The sequence below is a fragment of the Sinohyriopsis cumingii genome, chromosome 3 (genome assembly GCF_028554795.1).
Source record: "Sinohyriopsis cumingii isolate HCF-2022 chromosome 3, ASM2855479v2, whole genome shotgun sequence".
Lineage (NCBI taxonomy): Eukaryota > Metazoa > Mollusca > Bivalvia > Unionida > Unionidae > Sinohyriopsis > Sinohyriopsis cumingii.
In genome coordinates, this window is record NC_142963.1 from 154,554,434 (window position 1) to 154,571,339 (window position 16,906).

At 39.3% G+C, this 16,906-nt stretch overlaps 1 protein-coding gene across 5 annotated transcripts in view; it reads right to left on the reverse strand.

Moving 5' to 3' along the window:
• Positions 1-2,285: 2,285 nt before the first annotated feature.
• The window catches only part of LOC149804188 (BTB/POZ domain-containing protein 6-like), a 49,109-nt gene continuing 34,488 nt past the window's right edge, over positions 2,286-16,906 (reverse strand). For 3 of the 5 annotated variants that reach the window (XM_089954177.1, XM_089954175.1, XM_089954176.1), the window contains exons 2-3: positions 6,235-6,539; positions 2,286-4,299 (exon numbers count right to left, since the gene is read on the reverse strand). In XM_089954177.1, coding sequence (XP_089810303.1) covers positions 3,207-4,299; positions 6,235-6,503 — 1,362 coding nt within the window. In that variant the 5' untranslated portion in view covers positions 6,504-6,539 and the 3' untranslated portion in view covers positions 2,286-3,206. The remainder of the gene's footprint in view (positions 4,300-6,234; positions 6,540-16,906) is intronic. The other 2 variants (XM_089954178.1, XM_089954179.1) reach the window with 1 other exon arrangement.

A 16,906-nucleotide genomic window follows, 5' to 3' on the forward strand; every position in this document is an offset into this window, starting at 1 on the left:
AGAAATAAAGGAGGAGAAGGAGGATGAAGAGGAAAGGATAAGAATAAGAACATGGAATGAAAAAATTGAAAAAGAAGAAGAAAATGAGAAGAGGAAGAAAGAAGAGGAGGAGAAGAAGAAAGAAGAGAAAAAAAGGAAAAAAAGAAGAGAAAGAGTGTGGGAGAGAAAATAAGAAGATGGTGGAGAAATAGAAAAAATTAGAAGCAGAAGAAACCCAAAGGCCCTTTTCAGGGCCACTCATAGGTCTCGAAAACAGAATGACTTTCCATTGCCTACCCTTTTTTAAAATTTAAAAAAAACCCTCTATTCCCCATGTTCAATTTCCCTTGACGCTAGAGTGACCCAAGACTTTTTTCCCCATGTTCAATTTCCCTTGACGCTAGAGTGACCCAAGACTTTTTCCCATGTTCAATTTCCCTTGACGCTAGAGTGACCCAAGACGTTTTCCCATGTTCAATTCCCTTTGACGCTAGAGTGACCCACGATTTTTCCCCATGTTAAATTTCCCTTGACGCTAGAGTGACCCAAGGGGTTCTGTAATGCTAATTCCCCTTGACGCTAGGGTGACCCCATTCACTACTTGGAATCAATACATGCGGCAATCGCAGCTTTTTGAACTAGGTGGGTAGGTACCAATTTTAAATACATTTACTAAGCTTGAAATTCACGCAGCTTTTTGAACTTGAGTTTTGTTATTAGCCTGTCAAACGCTGCATTACAAAAATGGAAGTTACTTGTTATTGGGTCGGCACAAACTTCACTCTAAAACTTAAACTTAAGTGTCACTATCTTAATGGGAGGTGTCTGAATCCTACTATTCAAGTACTATACCGGCCAAGCACATTGTGTGTGTGTGTGTGTGTGATTTGGATTTAATAAAGTACCTTTAACAATTTTTTGATCATATAAGCTACGATGTCTGCCGTTTAGCACTTTATAATGATGTCTATTACTGGGGCAACCTGCCGGTGATATGAAGCACGATGTCCCACCCAGCCACACTATTCTGACCAGGCCGACCAGTCCTAACACTAACCTCTTAATGCTGAGCGCTTAGCGAGGTAGCTGTTAGTACCATTTGTACAAGTCTTCGGTCTGACTCGGCCGGGGGGATAGGGTTTAACCCGCGACGCTACAACGGTACCGAACACCTTGTGAATGAATGCCGTTGCATGATACAGTTTTGATAGATCGTGTTATGCACTGATTGCTTGCACCATTTCGACTTTGGTTGAATACGCTTTTGCAGTATTGTTTAGAATTGTTTTTGTTTTGGATTTCACGCTATTTTTAGCGCATGATAGGCTATACTGTACACCTAGGCCAGTATAACTGTTGAAGGAAGCAGCGGGGAAACCCCCGGCAAGAACCACAAACTCAAGGGAAAATACTGGCAAGCTTGCTCACATACACACATAGCAGAGGTAAGATGGCTGTGACCGGTACATGCAAGCACTTTAGGCAACTCTGCCACCCGAGGCCACCACCCCCCCCACCCCCCCCCGCATTGAAATGTAATAAACACGTTAGAATATTAAGCAAGAAGCCCAGTTATGTCGGCAGAGGGAAGATAAAAACTTAGAGCACCTACTTGTTGCTTTGTTTATTACGCTTAGCGTCGTCTATATTCTTTCTTAGGTCAAGTAATGTATACATTATTCCTCGAATGTCTCACTGGCACTGTGGTCTTGGCCCCATCATAGCTTAGAAACAATTCATAACTCTGTCCATGCACTTGCTTGGGACCATAAAGGGAGTTAATCTATGTAGTCAGCATGGATTATTGAATTTGCCCTTATCCCCCTGTGGTACCTCCTTCGAGTCATAGCTTAGAAACTTTAGAGCTCCACACAGGGAGCTGCGGTGCTTTGTGATTAAGGCATTGGCCTCGTGACCAAATGATTGCGCTTTCGATTCCCACCATCAGGCTGGATCCTCATTATTATGCATGGATCTTAATCGAATCCATTCCAGATCTTGACTATACATACTGGTACATCAGGGCATTCAATGCTAATGGAATCCATTCCAGATCTTGACTATACATACTGGTACATCAGGGCATTCAATGCTAATGGAATTCATTAAGAACATTCTATACATGTTGTAGGATATTTAGGATTTGGTACGTGTTTCTTAAATTGTCACTTTGCAACTTTTGAAATAAATTGTATTAAACTTGTTGGTTTCGTTTCTTTCTGTTATAAAGTTTAAGACCCAGAGTCTCAACAAGAACATGTACGTACAAAACCATAGAACAGGGTAGCGTACCAATGTCAATAACGTTCTTAAGTCTAAAGAACACGGTTTACTTCGCAAGCACATTTGACAATAAAACACTAGCTTGTAGGACATGTAAAATGATAAATAATATTTAAGATTGACGGTATTGCCTTATTTAAAATAAAGATTTTTTTGTAGAATAACACACACACACACACACACACACACATATATATATATGAAATGAAGTGTGCCTGAGAGGAGACTAGTTTTGACGAAACAGTTCCGTTTCGCACATCCTGCCTGCTAATGCCCATTGCATACTGAAAGATGATACAACATGTCCGCACAACTCGTGATACCCGAATACACATTTGATTTCATATCTAGCGATATCTGAAAACTGAAAATTCTAAACCAAATTTGTAGGCTATGTCGTTAAATGCCGTAAATCACTGTCACTAAAACTGTGTAATAGCCACTTGAAAATATGCGGCACGTACAACCCATTGTCTAAGTCACACACTCGAATTCCAGCTTCACTCTACCGACTTGGAATCAAAGCAAATAATATATTATTCTTTGAGGAGCTGATGCCCAAATGCAAGAGGCCTATTTCATCATGTTTTATGCCTGTCATACAATAATGGTATCACCTATTACTGCAAAAGGCTATGAATACATCTAATCAGTTATTCCAAAATATAACATCAAATTTTAATTAAACGTGTGCAATACCAATTGAGATATGAATTATCTGGAGATTTGTCTCTGCGTTTGTTTTCCAGGTGTGCAAACTTAAAAGAAGTTGATATTTGTAAAAGAATACTGACTTTAATTCTCATTTTAAGCCTCTACCGACCGTAAACCACGTATAAAACCAAATTATTTCCAGTATTATTAGGTCTACATTGTGAAAATGGCTTCAGAACATCTGTGATTAAAGTAGGTTTCACCGTGATGATCGGCGCTTCATTCTGAATTCACTCTATTGCGAAGAGAAGACCTGGAATTTGACCCATTTTCGTGTCTGTTCCATTCCGACTTAGTTTGGACTTAAAGAAATTAAACTTAACGTTTCCCACACTGACAGACTGGGGACCGTTCTTTCCCTGATAGGTGTCCATACCCTCGGGGCAAATTACTCGTATCAGAATGGTGTAGCGCCGTCCCTGGTTGATCTTTACACTGTTTTCAAACAATATTGGGTAAGTCGGCTGATTCTCGCTGGTCCTGATATGAGTCTTTATCTGAAGCAACTCCGTGTCCTCTTTTTCATACACAGTGCACGTGATGTCGTAGCGCCCCTCTCCGATGTACGATCCATACACAAGGGCACCATGCAACAAAATGTCATGGCTCGTGAAAAACCCAATGGCGTCCGGTTCTCCCCCGCAGTACCACGACTCATCGTCACAAACGTTCTGGAACCTAATGCAAGTCTGAATTGTTTTTTCTCCCTGGCTTTTGTGCTTGGGAACTGTATGGTCTGCAACAGATTCGCTGACGTAACGCTCGCGTGACACAAACTTCTCAACAGTTGCGCCGCTTTTGTAAAAGTATTTGAAGAGTTCTACCATCTCACTATCAGACAGAATCCTCATATCTGACACAACATTGGTAAAATAAGACTCTCCGAGGAGAGGAAATCGTATTAAATATAAAATATCCCCTATAGCTGACCTAACATTTGTGGGTGAAGGCTCTATATTTTTCTTTCTACACTGAGCCTCACCCCACTTCACGACTGACTCAAGCACTGTTCGTTCGTCTGCGCGCAGCTCATCTGCAGAGACAATTTTCTTCACGCAGTCCCTGTTGAGCTCCAGAAAGGCGGGTGAGTGGAGTACGCTTCTCGCATTGACATAAATGAATTCTAATGATGACTTCAGGAACTCGTCATCATCATAAATGTACGCTTGTTCAATGATGACGCAGATGTTTTCCACGGATCGCCCATCTTGCAGAAAGGCCAAACATTTTCGCACCATACCCTTCAGACTGTATTTCTTGGCGGCGTATAGTAGCGGCAGCACATTGTCTGCTGTCATCTCGGCCTCATCCGTATACATGTATCTGAATAAGTTAAGTAATATCATGGCTTGACACAGGAAACTTGCATATTTTCAATATTATATGTATTGCTACTTATGCAGATTTTGTCCAAAGAACTATACTTGTAGACAAGTTTATATTTACAAGAGTGCCTGCATTAAACAAGACACGTACCATACTGTACAACATGTGTCAATAATAACAGATTTTAAAAGCATTTGAAATCGACTTAAAGAAACGCAGTTGGCCATGTTCAGATGCTTTTACCATTTGGATTTAGAACAAGCATTCGGGATAAAAGAATATGGTCATTCTCTCCATCAAAGATTGGAATCGTATGTCACAATATCGCTCACTAACTGTCGAGTTTCCTATAGACTTTTAACCCTATATTTTCCTAGATTAAGTTATATAGGTGAATTAACTTTTTATAGGTTATTTGATCTCTCCTATCTCATAAGTCACAACAATATCCAGGAACAAAAATTGAATTCAGAGTTAAAAGTCCAAAATGTATTGTCACCAATCACTCTCAAGCAGCATGCTAAGTAATGTTGATAAAACCGCGAGAGGGATTTTCGGGTTATGCACAGTTAGGAAAGTGTGCAGACGACACAGGAAAGTGTGCAGACGACACAGGAAAGTGTGCAGTCGACACAGCACATTATCGAATGAAAACTGAAATGCTCTTTCATATCTCAAGTATATATCTTTAAAATCTCTAAACGAGATTCGAACAGTTCCACACAAGTTTCCAAATGTTAAGACTTTTGTCGCTGCTACTTCTCGTATAGAAAAGACGTGTACGGTACATGAGAAATAAGGTTATATATAGCATGTAACCGCCTATGCTCATGGTTTCAGATATGGCATCACTTAATGAGAAACAGAAGTACGGAGTCACAATATTTAGACGTTTTTCTAAACACTTCAAAGTAATAAGATGAAAGGATCGAATCCTGTTCTTAGATTTCAATTTTCAAACTTGGCACGGAAACATAAAAGTTTATTTCAGTCTGACATATCACTCACTATCCATCTCTTACATAAGCTGCTTCACCCGTCTCAAGATTTAATCAACGCGCCATGACTGTGATCGTGAGTACCACATTATTGACATTAATGAATTCATGTAAAATGTAATACAAACAGCATTAGGCCAATATAAAATGCAATATAAATAACATTAGGCCAATATAAAATGCAATACAAATAGTATTAGGCCAGTATAAAATGCAATACAAACATTATTAGGCCAATATAAAATGCAATGCAAACAGCATTAGGCCAATATAAAATGCAATACAAATAGTATTAGGCCAATATCAAATGCTATACAAATAGTATTAGGCCAATATAAAATGCAATACAAACATTATTAGGCCAATATAAAATGGAATACAAACAGCATTAGGCCAATATAAAATGCAATACAAAAATTATTAGGCCAATATAAAATGCAATACAAACATTATTAGGCCAATATAAAATGCAATACAAATAGTATTAGGCCAATATAAAATGCAATACAAACATTATTAGGCCAATATAAAATGCAATACAAATAGTATTAGGCCAATATAAAATGCAATACAAATAGCATTATGCCAATAAAAAATGCAATACAAATAGCATTAGAACAATATAAAATGCAATACAAACAGCATTAGGCCAATATAAAATGCAATACAAATAGTATTAGACCAATATAAAATGCAATACAAATAGTATTAGGCCAGTATATTAGGCGAACATAAAATTTAGACAAGGAATCAAGCATTAATCTGAATAAACGTTTTGTGGATCAAAGAAATTGAAATTATCTGCCAGAGTTAAAAACATTGTCGTCAAGAGGTTAACGGGCTCTAATGAAGCACTAGATGGATAATGTTGGTAGACGGAATGACATGTCATTTCATGAGACGTCAAAAGATAGCGAAAGGCATAAAGTTTTACCTGAGTAGATGTCGAAAAGTGTCTGGTTGTATGTCGGGGATGCGTATTTCAGTACTGCACTCGGCTAGAGGGCCGTAGAACATGGAGTAGAACACTGAACTGCGGCATATTAGGATAAACTTGTGTGCTGGCATAGGTTCCGAGCTCTCTCCCACCAAGAAGGTGACGTCGCACATGATCTGGTGCTCGTTCATGTAGCGGCATGCCTCTACCAGACTCTTGTTCTCTTGCCAGTCTAAAGGCGGCTCGGCTATCATTGACGCCATCATGTTGAAATCGCACCGCCAGATTTTATCTGAAATTTACTAAAGATCTCAAGAGTTGAATCGTCGGTTACATGTTGTCTGAAGGTGGTAAAATGATTAGAAACGATAAAACAAGAGTGGCAGCGAGGATCTAGAGTTCACGACTTTAGAGTACGTATTATCGAACCGTGAACCGAGTACATTTATGTACTATATCATGACCTAAACAAGAATACAAAGAAAACTTCCGTGGAAATAAACTGGAGATCAATACATGATGTTTATATTATATTTGTGAATATCATTATTTTACAACATCTGTCACCATACCTTCATTCGTTCAGCGAGTTCGGACTGTTGAGATAACTTGGTTGTGTTTTATGTGTATTTAATTTGCATTGTTTGTTGCGGTAACTCGGTAGTGTTATGTATATTTAATTTTCTTTGCTTATTGCGATAACTCAGTAGTGTTATGTGTATTTAATTTGCATTGTTAGTTTGTTTTAATTTTTGTTTATTTCATTACATGCTGTTGTAATGTAACGTTATATGCTAGAGTTGAACTTGTCCAAAACTGAGTTCATTTCTTCTTGACCTGAATTGAATTTTTTTCTGTAAACAACTAAAACATAGCTATATTATTCTCTTTGTGGATGGGTTTAAATTCAGAATTATCATTAACAAAGGTAAATACGTTTATTTAGGTCTAAATATAGGTTTTGAAATTTCCTTAGTGTATTTGATATAGTCCAGGTTATGGTTTCTAATAATAACTAATATTTTTATTTTGCAAACATCAGGATTATTCTACAAGTTTTTTGGTAATAGTGTTTTTTGAAAATGCTAATCGTGACCTGAGGTCAAGTAGAGAACTATATAATCTTGTAATTGAGAGGATCTTTCATTCATGCTTTAATTTCTAGCACAGTCAAGTTATATTATAGGTTATGGCCAGTACTGGACCTATTTTCTTCAAATTATTGAATTCAAGTGATTATTTTCTCCTGAAATACAAAAGTGCTCTGATAAAATTATTAGATAGAGACAACCACTGGAATTCATAGTGAATTCGAACCTGGAATTATATTACTGTGATTCAACAAAAGACTGTTCAAACATCAACACTCTAAGAGGTACCATCGACACATCATCACCTTCAGCTTAGGTGTTAATTTGAACTTCTACTGAATTTTATTCAGGACTTTAAATTATTAGGACTTGTGTCTGTAATACTTGGATTATTTTGGAATTTAATTCGTAATACCATATGTTCCTATTTATTACAATTATACTTTGTAGTCTAGGGAAATAAATTATTTGTTGAATTTTACAAAGCTTGTTCCTTTTCACTCTTTACTGTACTAAGTTTAAGAGCCCTGTCGATCTGCACAGGAAACCTCACACTGACATTGGATAAAGCCCTTTCGATCTGTCAGTGAAACCACACACTGACACTGGATAAAGCCCAAAATGTAGAGAAAACTACACACTGACATTGGATAAATTCCAGTCGATCTGCACAGGAAACCTCACACTGACATTGGATAAAGTCCTTTCGATCTGCACAGGAAATCTGACACTGACATTGGAGGAAGCCCTGTCTATCTGTAGAGAAAACCACACACTGACATTGGATAAATCCCTATCGATCTGTAGAGAAAACCACACACTGACATTGGATAAAGCCCTGTCTATCTGTAGAGAAAACCACACATTGACATTGGATAAATCCCTGTCGATCTGCACAGGAAACCTCGCGTTGACATTGGATGAAGCCCTGACGATCTGTAGAGGAAATCTCACACTGACAATGGATAAATCCCTGTCGATCTGCACAGGAAACCTCACACTGACATTGGATAAAGCCCTGTCGATTTGCACAGGAAACCTCACACTGACATTGAATAAATCCCTTTCGATCTGTCGGTGAAACCACACACTGACATTGGATAAAACCCTGTCGATCTGCACAGGAAACCTCAGACTGACACTGGATAAAGACCTGTCGATCCGTAGCAGCAAGATGGAGTGAGCAGAGAAAATGGCGGACAGAGGGTGGATGAAATAAGTGACGCAAAACAAAATACAAGGAAACGTTGGAATGACCAACTAGTAGTAACATAAAGTATATGTGACACATCATGATGTCTTTTTATGTGTCATAAACTGTGAATGTATTTATTTGATTTCTTAGTCACAATATGAACAACACTGCATTGGAGGGCTTTGATCGAGCGAATGGCGAGAAAAACAAGTGAAAATGACTCAAAAAGAATTAAAAAATCACAAGGCTTTGTTTCAGTAACCAATCCAAGTAAGACAAACCTGTATATAATTATTATATTGTTTTAAACATCAAAAGTAGACAGCAGAAGCTGAGCTGTTTGTATGTGCCAGTTTAGTAGCCAATTTATTACAAGTTATTTCTGTTTGTGCCAGTTTATATCCATTCATGGGGCCACTTCATGGGGTACCCTTCAATGAGGTCTATTTTTAATTTTGGATTTTCCAAGTATTTCTGATTTCTGGCTATTTATGGGTTCTACCTCTACTGTCTATTTTTACCATAAAGGGAGGGGTGAAAGGTGTTGCCCCTTTATGGTCACGTGGAATTCCCCGGTGAATTCGTTGATATTGAACGAAATACTAGAAATTCTGAAGGACGTCGATAAATTATCGCGCACCCCATGGTTCCACGGTGAAGAGGATACGCACTGACTTCTGACAAGTTTTTTCTCACCCACCCCACGTGAACCCGAGGTGGTGCAAAACCGCATCACCACCAGTTTCAACTGGTGATGAATGTGCGCAAATTGTCAGCAATCAGTACGTTTTCCGGTTGACTTTCGAACGCTTGGGTTGCGGCCCCCACTAAATAACTTTAGGTTTAACCCGCCAGCAATATGCCGATTCCGGGGTTTGAACCCACGATGTATACCAGTAATGGGTTGGGAATCCAATGACATTATCACTAGACTACGCAGCTTCGAGAGACATTTGTTACAACCTAATATAAATACCTGCTGACGATAAATTAATAACGTTTTAGATTATTTATAACTATCACGTTCTCTAGAATATTCAGCTGAAATAAAATATATAAATAGTTTATTTACAACAAAAAAAAATAATAATACATCAAATTCTTAATACGTATTTCGCCGAGTGGAAGAATAATCCGTATATGTCGTCCACGGGTAGAGTTAGCTAAGTGAAACAGGTGTGGCTCATTATCATCGTACTCGAGAATGTTCCTAAACAGCCTGTGAGAAAATGAGTGTTTTCACAGAGAATATATCAATATATTGTATTCGTGAACAGACAGATATACAAACATATAAAAAATTCAACGTGCACACGCATTTAGATCATATAATTTATTTATCAAGTATTCTAGTATTTTAAAATTTATGTTAACGTAACAGGTACAGATTTCTCTAATCTGCAATTATCGATTTTTAAATTGTAAAATACCGGCGAGTTATTAATAGCACTTAAGTATTTAGCGCACTTAGACATGTGACCTCATAAGGGAAGCCCTGCGTGTTATTATCAGCGGATAGGTATTTTAGCGCAATCAGACACGTGACCGGGGCAATGTCTAAAATTTGAGTCAAACTGAGATTCCAGCTGTAGCTGGAAAAATACCTTACGTTATTGTAATGCAGAAAAACCTTGTATATCTGCTAACACAGTGCTATGTAATTAAATCGTTGCAGTAATAATAATGATAATCAGTGATTCTGCACTTGTTATGGAATTTCATACAGCTGAATTAGCTCGACAACGACTTGATGCAATTAGGAAGTATCTTCTAGTACGCGATTTTGTCAAACAGCAACTTTAACAATGCCAGGATGCTCATGTGAAATTTACTGAGGGTACAGAACAGTTATTTAAACCAGTCACAAAAGCCACTAATGATCTTCTTCCGTCGTTGGAACAGACCATTAAATCAACCGAAGAAAAAAAATAGCAGAAAGAACTAAAAAAGCCTAAAAGATTCTTCGAGAGGTTCCAGCTGAAAAATCTGCTGATCAACCAAAATTACAACAACCAATAGAGGATATCGAATTATTTCCTCATGAGACTGGTGATACAGAAGATCAACCAGAACGTGTTCAACTACCACCAAAAGCTAGAATTAAGCTGCCAGATATATTTACTGAGGAAGGTATTACCGCTATTAGGGATACATATCAAATACTTGACATTGCCGTGCTTGGATGGCAGAAAAAAGAAAAATATATAAAAACTGAAAATATTAGAAATGTAAAAAGTCGTGAAGAATAGCGTAAATATTTATGTCGTATTTTTACCCATACCAATGAGGCCCAAGAAAATAACAGGGCAGTAGATGCGCATGCTAGACAAATACAACTGAAAATACAAAAAGAACACGAAGGAATGGAGCGTGTACTTGAAAAAGGAGAAAAAGAAGGAGAATCAGGTGTAAAAACTAAATCTGAAAAACAAAGGAACGAGGAAAACCGGCAGCGTTCGTTAGAACCACAACCAGATCCACATGTTGAAACACCTGAGGGAGAAACTGGAAGTGGCCTTGCCACTCGCGATTGACGACGTAAAAAACAAGGTGGTAATATGATCGCTGAATCGACAGTGATTCAAGATAAACTTTGTCCCAATAACATCCTCGCTGATATTGATCGACTAGAGATTTTAATTAGTGGAAGACGAACTGGTAACAATTCCCAAGAAATCATTAACGAAGCATCTTCTATTTGTCAACGTTTATTTACCGGTGGCGTAATGGACAGTGGCGTCGATCGAGCGCTTATCGATGTAATTATCGACGATTCCTACAGTTAGTGATCAGTGTGTGTGTGATTTGGATTTTTAACGTAGTTTTAACAATTGTTCAGTCATATCGCTACGATGTCTGCAGTGTGATAGTTTATAGTGATGTATAGCACTGGGGTATCATGCCGCAGGCATGTAGCATGATGTCCCACCCAGTCACATTATCCTGACACCTGAACGAACCAGTCCTTACACTAATCTCTTAATGCTGAGCGCCAAGCGAGGCAGCTGATAGTACCATTTTTGTAAGTCTTTGGTATGACTCGGCAAGGGATCGAACCCACGACCTTCCGCATATGAGGCGGACGCTCTAACCACTAGGCCACCGGAACGGTTAGTGATCAGTGAGATTGGCAGTAGTGAAGTGGGGCACCCTACGGACAATGGGAATTAGCATTACAGGGACCCCTGGGTCACTCTACGGACAATGGAAATTTAACATGGCGAAAAATCGTGGGTCAATCTACGGACAAGGGGAATTTAACATGGGAATAAATCGTGGGTCACTCTACGGACAAGGGGAATTTAACATGGGATTTTTTTTCTTTAAATTTTAAAAAAAATTTTTTTAAAAAAGGGGTAGGCAATGGAAAGGCTATCTCTTTTCGAGAAATATGGCTGGCCCTGAAAAGGGCCTTTGGGTTTTTTCTTCTTCTTTTTTTTAACTTCTTAACTTCTTCCACCATCCTCTTATTTTGTCCATCATTCCTTTCTTCTTTTTCTTTTCTGTTTCCGGCAACCAGTCCGGGTGACCCATGGCTCGGAACTTCTCTTGGATTTTCATCCAGTTTGCATTTAGTTTCTCTAGTTCTTCCTTTTTCTTTCTATTTTCTTCTTCTTTTCTTTCCTTTGACCACTTTTCTTTGATCTTCTTGACCTCTTCGGTCAGCACATTCCTCATTACTTCTTCCGCTTTCTTAAGCTTGTCTAAGCCCCACTTCACAAAAGACCAATCTGTCCATTCCACAATGTCTTCTAAAAAACACCTTACACTTGTCACATAAACTATCGCTTCTTTCAACTTACCCACTTTCACATACGGTGGGTTAATTAAACCTCTGATTCTCTTCTCCTCATCCTCTATCATTTCTTTTACTATATCGATGGCTAAGTGGAGGCTGGTTACTTGTCTTGAGACGAAGTCTTTTGTCACTGCATGCCTCCATTCCTGTTCAAGCCTTTCTGCTACATTCAATCCATCCACCATCCAATACCAACTTCCCATAAGGTTGTTGTACAAAGCTGAAGCTGCTGGCATCTTCTTGTTTGCTTATTCCGTAGAATGGGCTCCAATGGCCAACACTGTTAGTTTTATACTCAAAGCGCGAACGTGAAGGAAAACATCCCCTAAAAACATAAAATGGATCTTACCTAGATCATGACCCAACAACGCGCGTACGTGAAGGAAAACATCCCCCCTACTTTCTCATTTCATATAATAAAACCCTAACTTTACTCTTCACATACGCTAAGAAACCCATAATCTACTATTCACACAAACATACCTGAGCTCTTACAAATACAAACACACAAACACACAAACTCATACCCTCACACTATCTTAAAAAAAGAGTTAGTGTTTATTTTCACACTACTCTACCTACTCACATTGGCAAATTAATAGTTATTTCTTTTCTAGACTATTGGGTAGCCCTGAAAAGGGCTGTTTTTTTAAACTCCAGATGCACCTATCTAATGGTTGCACCTTCCTGGCCTGGCGCCGCACACGCATCTTCTTCCCCAGTCTTCTTTCACCTTTCTTCTGGGGAGCGCAGAGGGAGGATGATTCGCTTCAGCACCCCAATCCTCTGTTTCAGGAATATTAAACGACATCATCTCTTCTCTTTTCTTTTCCTCCTCTTCCCTCTGTCTTCTCTCCTCTTCTTCCTTCTTTATTCTTGCTTCTTCTACGATAGCCTCCGCTGATAGTTCGTTTACTATCCGCCTGGCATATTCCAGGTGCATCTGGAGTTCTAACAGTTTCACTATTCTGCTAGTCATTCTTCTGGCTGTGTTGATCAATCAACAAGGGTAGCTGGACTGCCGAACGAGTTTCAATTTATACTGAAAGCGCGGACGTGATGGAAAACATCCCCCTAAAAACATAAAATTCATCTTACCTAGATCATGACCAAAAAAACAACAACAACGCGCCGACCTAAAAGAAACACTCGCTCACTTTTTTATGCTACCCATCACTTCAATAGACTATCCACATACTCAAAGCAATCTAATCTAACCCCAAATATACACCTCAAGCAGCCCAAAAAAAACAAACTAACATCATTTTAATCTACTATCCACACCAACCTACTTTATCACTTACAAACACAAACACACCAACACATACCCTCAAAATTTTTAAGAAAGAGTTAGTGTTTATTTTCACACTACTCTACCTACACACATTGGCAAATGGATCATTACTTCTTTTCTAGAGTATTGGGGTAGCCCTGAAAAGGGCTGTTTTTTTGTTGTTTTTTTTGCTATGGCATTCTTTTTTAGTTTCTAAGAATGCGTTGTCCTCTGAGGATAGACTTTCTGGCGATAGGTCTGCTTCTTCGGAAAGAGAAGAAGAACTCTTTGGTGTCGATACGACAATCGACAAAGCCTCTGTCAGCTTCAGGTTGTTGCTGCTGTTGCTGTTGTTGCTGCTGTTGCTGCTGTCTCTGAAGTCTGTACTTCTCCGTCCATTCTTCTTTTTCCCTGTTCACTTCTTCTCTGAAGAGCTCTTCTATCAGGTCTTCAGTGATTTTTAACATTCTCACATTCTCTATTTCTTCTGGCTTCGGTATCAGACTGTGTCTGACCCTATGCAAATTCACGTAGGCTTCGTTGAGCTTAGCTAGTTTGGAGCACATCTTCTTAGGAGGATGAGTCGACAATGGATGGCTAGACTGGAAACAACCCCGGTTATTATAGTGAAAGCGCGGACGTGAAGGAAAACATCCCCACACGATTTTCGATTCGCAACGTTCAGTGATTGTCATGAGAGGGATAGTAAGAAATGAAAGAGCATCAATTCAACATTCTTATAGCTAAACAAAAGACAAAGGCATTTTTTCAAAACACAACATTTTTTATTCAAAAATCACTTAACACTAAACAACAACTCTAACATTTTTAACAATAATCCAACACTATAACATCAAATAATTTTTTCAAATCACAAACTTTTTTTCTCAATGGACAATCTACTTTAAACAGGGCTGACAACGTTGTGAATGAAATTGTGATTTCCACTGTTGGAAATCATTAGGCCATTGATTGACACTACGTTTCCTAGCTTGAGACAAAAGATAAGCATAATGGTCACAAAACCATCGATCTACTTTCACATCGTTTCTAGCAGAAGAACGAGGATCAAAATGAGTCACTAAATGTTCTAAGGAATAGCCCAGGCTGCGATGATGCAGAAAATACACACAGTACTGTCCACACACCAAGGAATCTGTGCCTTGTAATTTCACGTTATTGAATCGGGTGGTTTGAGCATTTCTTCTCATAAAGTCGATGATATCGTCTTCCAAAGGGGGCAATCCGTACGAATCGAAATATTCCACACATCCTTCTTGAGGAAAGTAGACGGCTACCCAGTGGGTTCCTGGGAGATGACTTTCGTCCGTGTTGATCACGTAAGCTTGATGGTCTTTAGGTTTGCGATGAGGGAGTTCATCTTTAGCACAGACGACAGGATTCCAAGAAGCCGTATACGAACTATGGTTCAAAAGGTAATAAAGTTCCCAGGTATCCATTGATTTGTGTTTTTTCTTCTTCACAGGTAATAATAAGTCGTCAATTCGATCCTGACTTTTTGCTTGAAAATGTCTGACGAATAAACGGTTATTCGTTCTGTTTCCTCACTCTGATTCAGGAGAGCTTCGATACGATGGATCTCTTGAGTGGTTAATGGTGGACAAGAATGTTCACGCAAGTCTTTATACCACTGGTGCAACACGTCTTTGTTTGAGATGAGACTCCAAGCTTCGTCCAGATACTCGTCCAATTTTTCTTCTTGACTCAACATCAGGCATTTATCGTGTTGAATTTGACTGGGATGATCGTTTTGACATCCATAACAATTTTTCTTGATCAATTCCGTCATTTTGTCGACCAAGTGTTTGGCAAAACAGGAGACTAAATGGGCTTCTTGTTCTGGCCATCTCGACTTCATCATGACAATTTCTTCGTCTTTGTCTTGGGATTCTCCTTCCACGGTCTCCTCACATTTCATGTCCAAAGTTTCTTCACTAGGTAAAGAGGGATAACAGTCTTCCATGGCTTCTAGTAATCTAGAATGACTTCTCTCAAACTGTTGATTTCTATCGTATTGTCAAATTCTGCATACAGGATCACGTTCAACGTTGGATCAGCAGGGTCTCGATTTGCAAACTGAATTTCCACACGAATCTGGCCAGATTTTATAGGGTGGAAATGTCCCTCGTCGCTGCCTTGGTCTGGAGTGAAATCGAAAGCCCACAAAGCGTAGCCTCCTGCATAATCTTCGTACGTAATACCGTGACTGGTATTGGTTCCTAACTGTCCGGTGGCTTCGTACAGGGACAAGTACGATCTCAAGTAATTGTTCTGGGCAAAGTTAGGCTCAAAGGGTCGTGTACACAAGGTCTTGCCGTCACGACTGACTTCGATTTTGGACACGCTAGAGTGTCGAAACTCAAAAGGATTTTCGTTATGAAGTCCATTGAAAGCTGAATTCCTGACGATACCAACGATCAAACGCTTGGGTAACTGTCCTTGGAACAGATGATCTTCGATCATGGATCGCTGTCCAACAGGAATGGTGAACGTTTTCACTTCCACACGTCTTATGGGATACTTGGCGGTCGTTCTGCTCAACGTCTGACTGATGTCGTTTCCCACTTTAGGTAACACTTCCACACGGCGTACGTAAAGTCTGGCTTCTTGGATAACAGTTTTGTATTCGTTGGCATGGGCCATCAAATGGAAAGCGGCAGTGCTACGATTCAGTCTCAGGCGAATATCAACTCCGTTCAGTAAATACTTTTCTTGTAACCACATGTCCAAATGTAAACGATCCATCAGTTCTAAACTACGTCCTTGCAAAATTTTAGTTCTACGTGTGTTAAACCCCACATTGTGAGGATCGTCATCTGCTGTCAGGGCTGTATCGCTAAACGTGCCTGCACCTGCCGTGTCAGGTTTCCATACCACGCAAGCATCCAGATGAGTATTCTTGGCTTCTTTTCCGTACGTCAAGAGATTTTCCAAGTAGGCACGATATGGGTAAGTATCCATGCTGCTGCTGACCAGTTTGTTATTCAAGTACAAGTCCACTTCGCTGAACAAGGAATGCATGAAATTGTTGACGGGCGCTACCCTATCATTGGCTCCAGGATTGGTGTTGTCAGTTTTGATCACTTTGACTTTCAAATACAGGTAACTGCTATTCAGATCGATGTAATCTTCGGGTTGTCCTTTGATTTCGAACTCGATGGGAGCGGAATCCGTCAAAGAGGAGACGGGATGAAATTCCACCCACTGGGATTCTTGCATCGTCATCATGGTGGGGGGCATGGCAAACATATCCAGTTCCGTCTTGGAACAAGCACATGACTCTCGGTGCA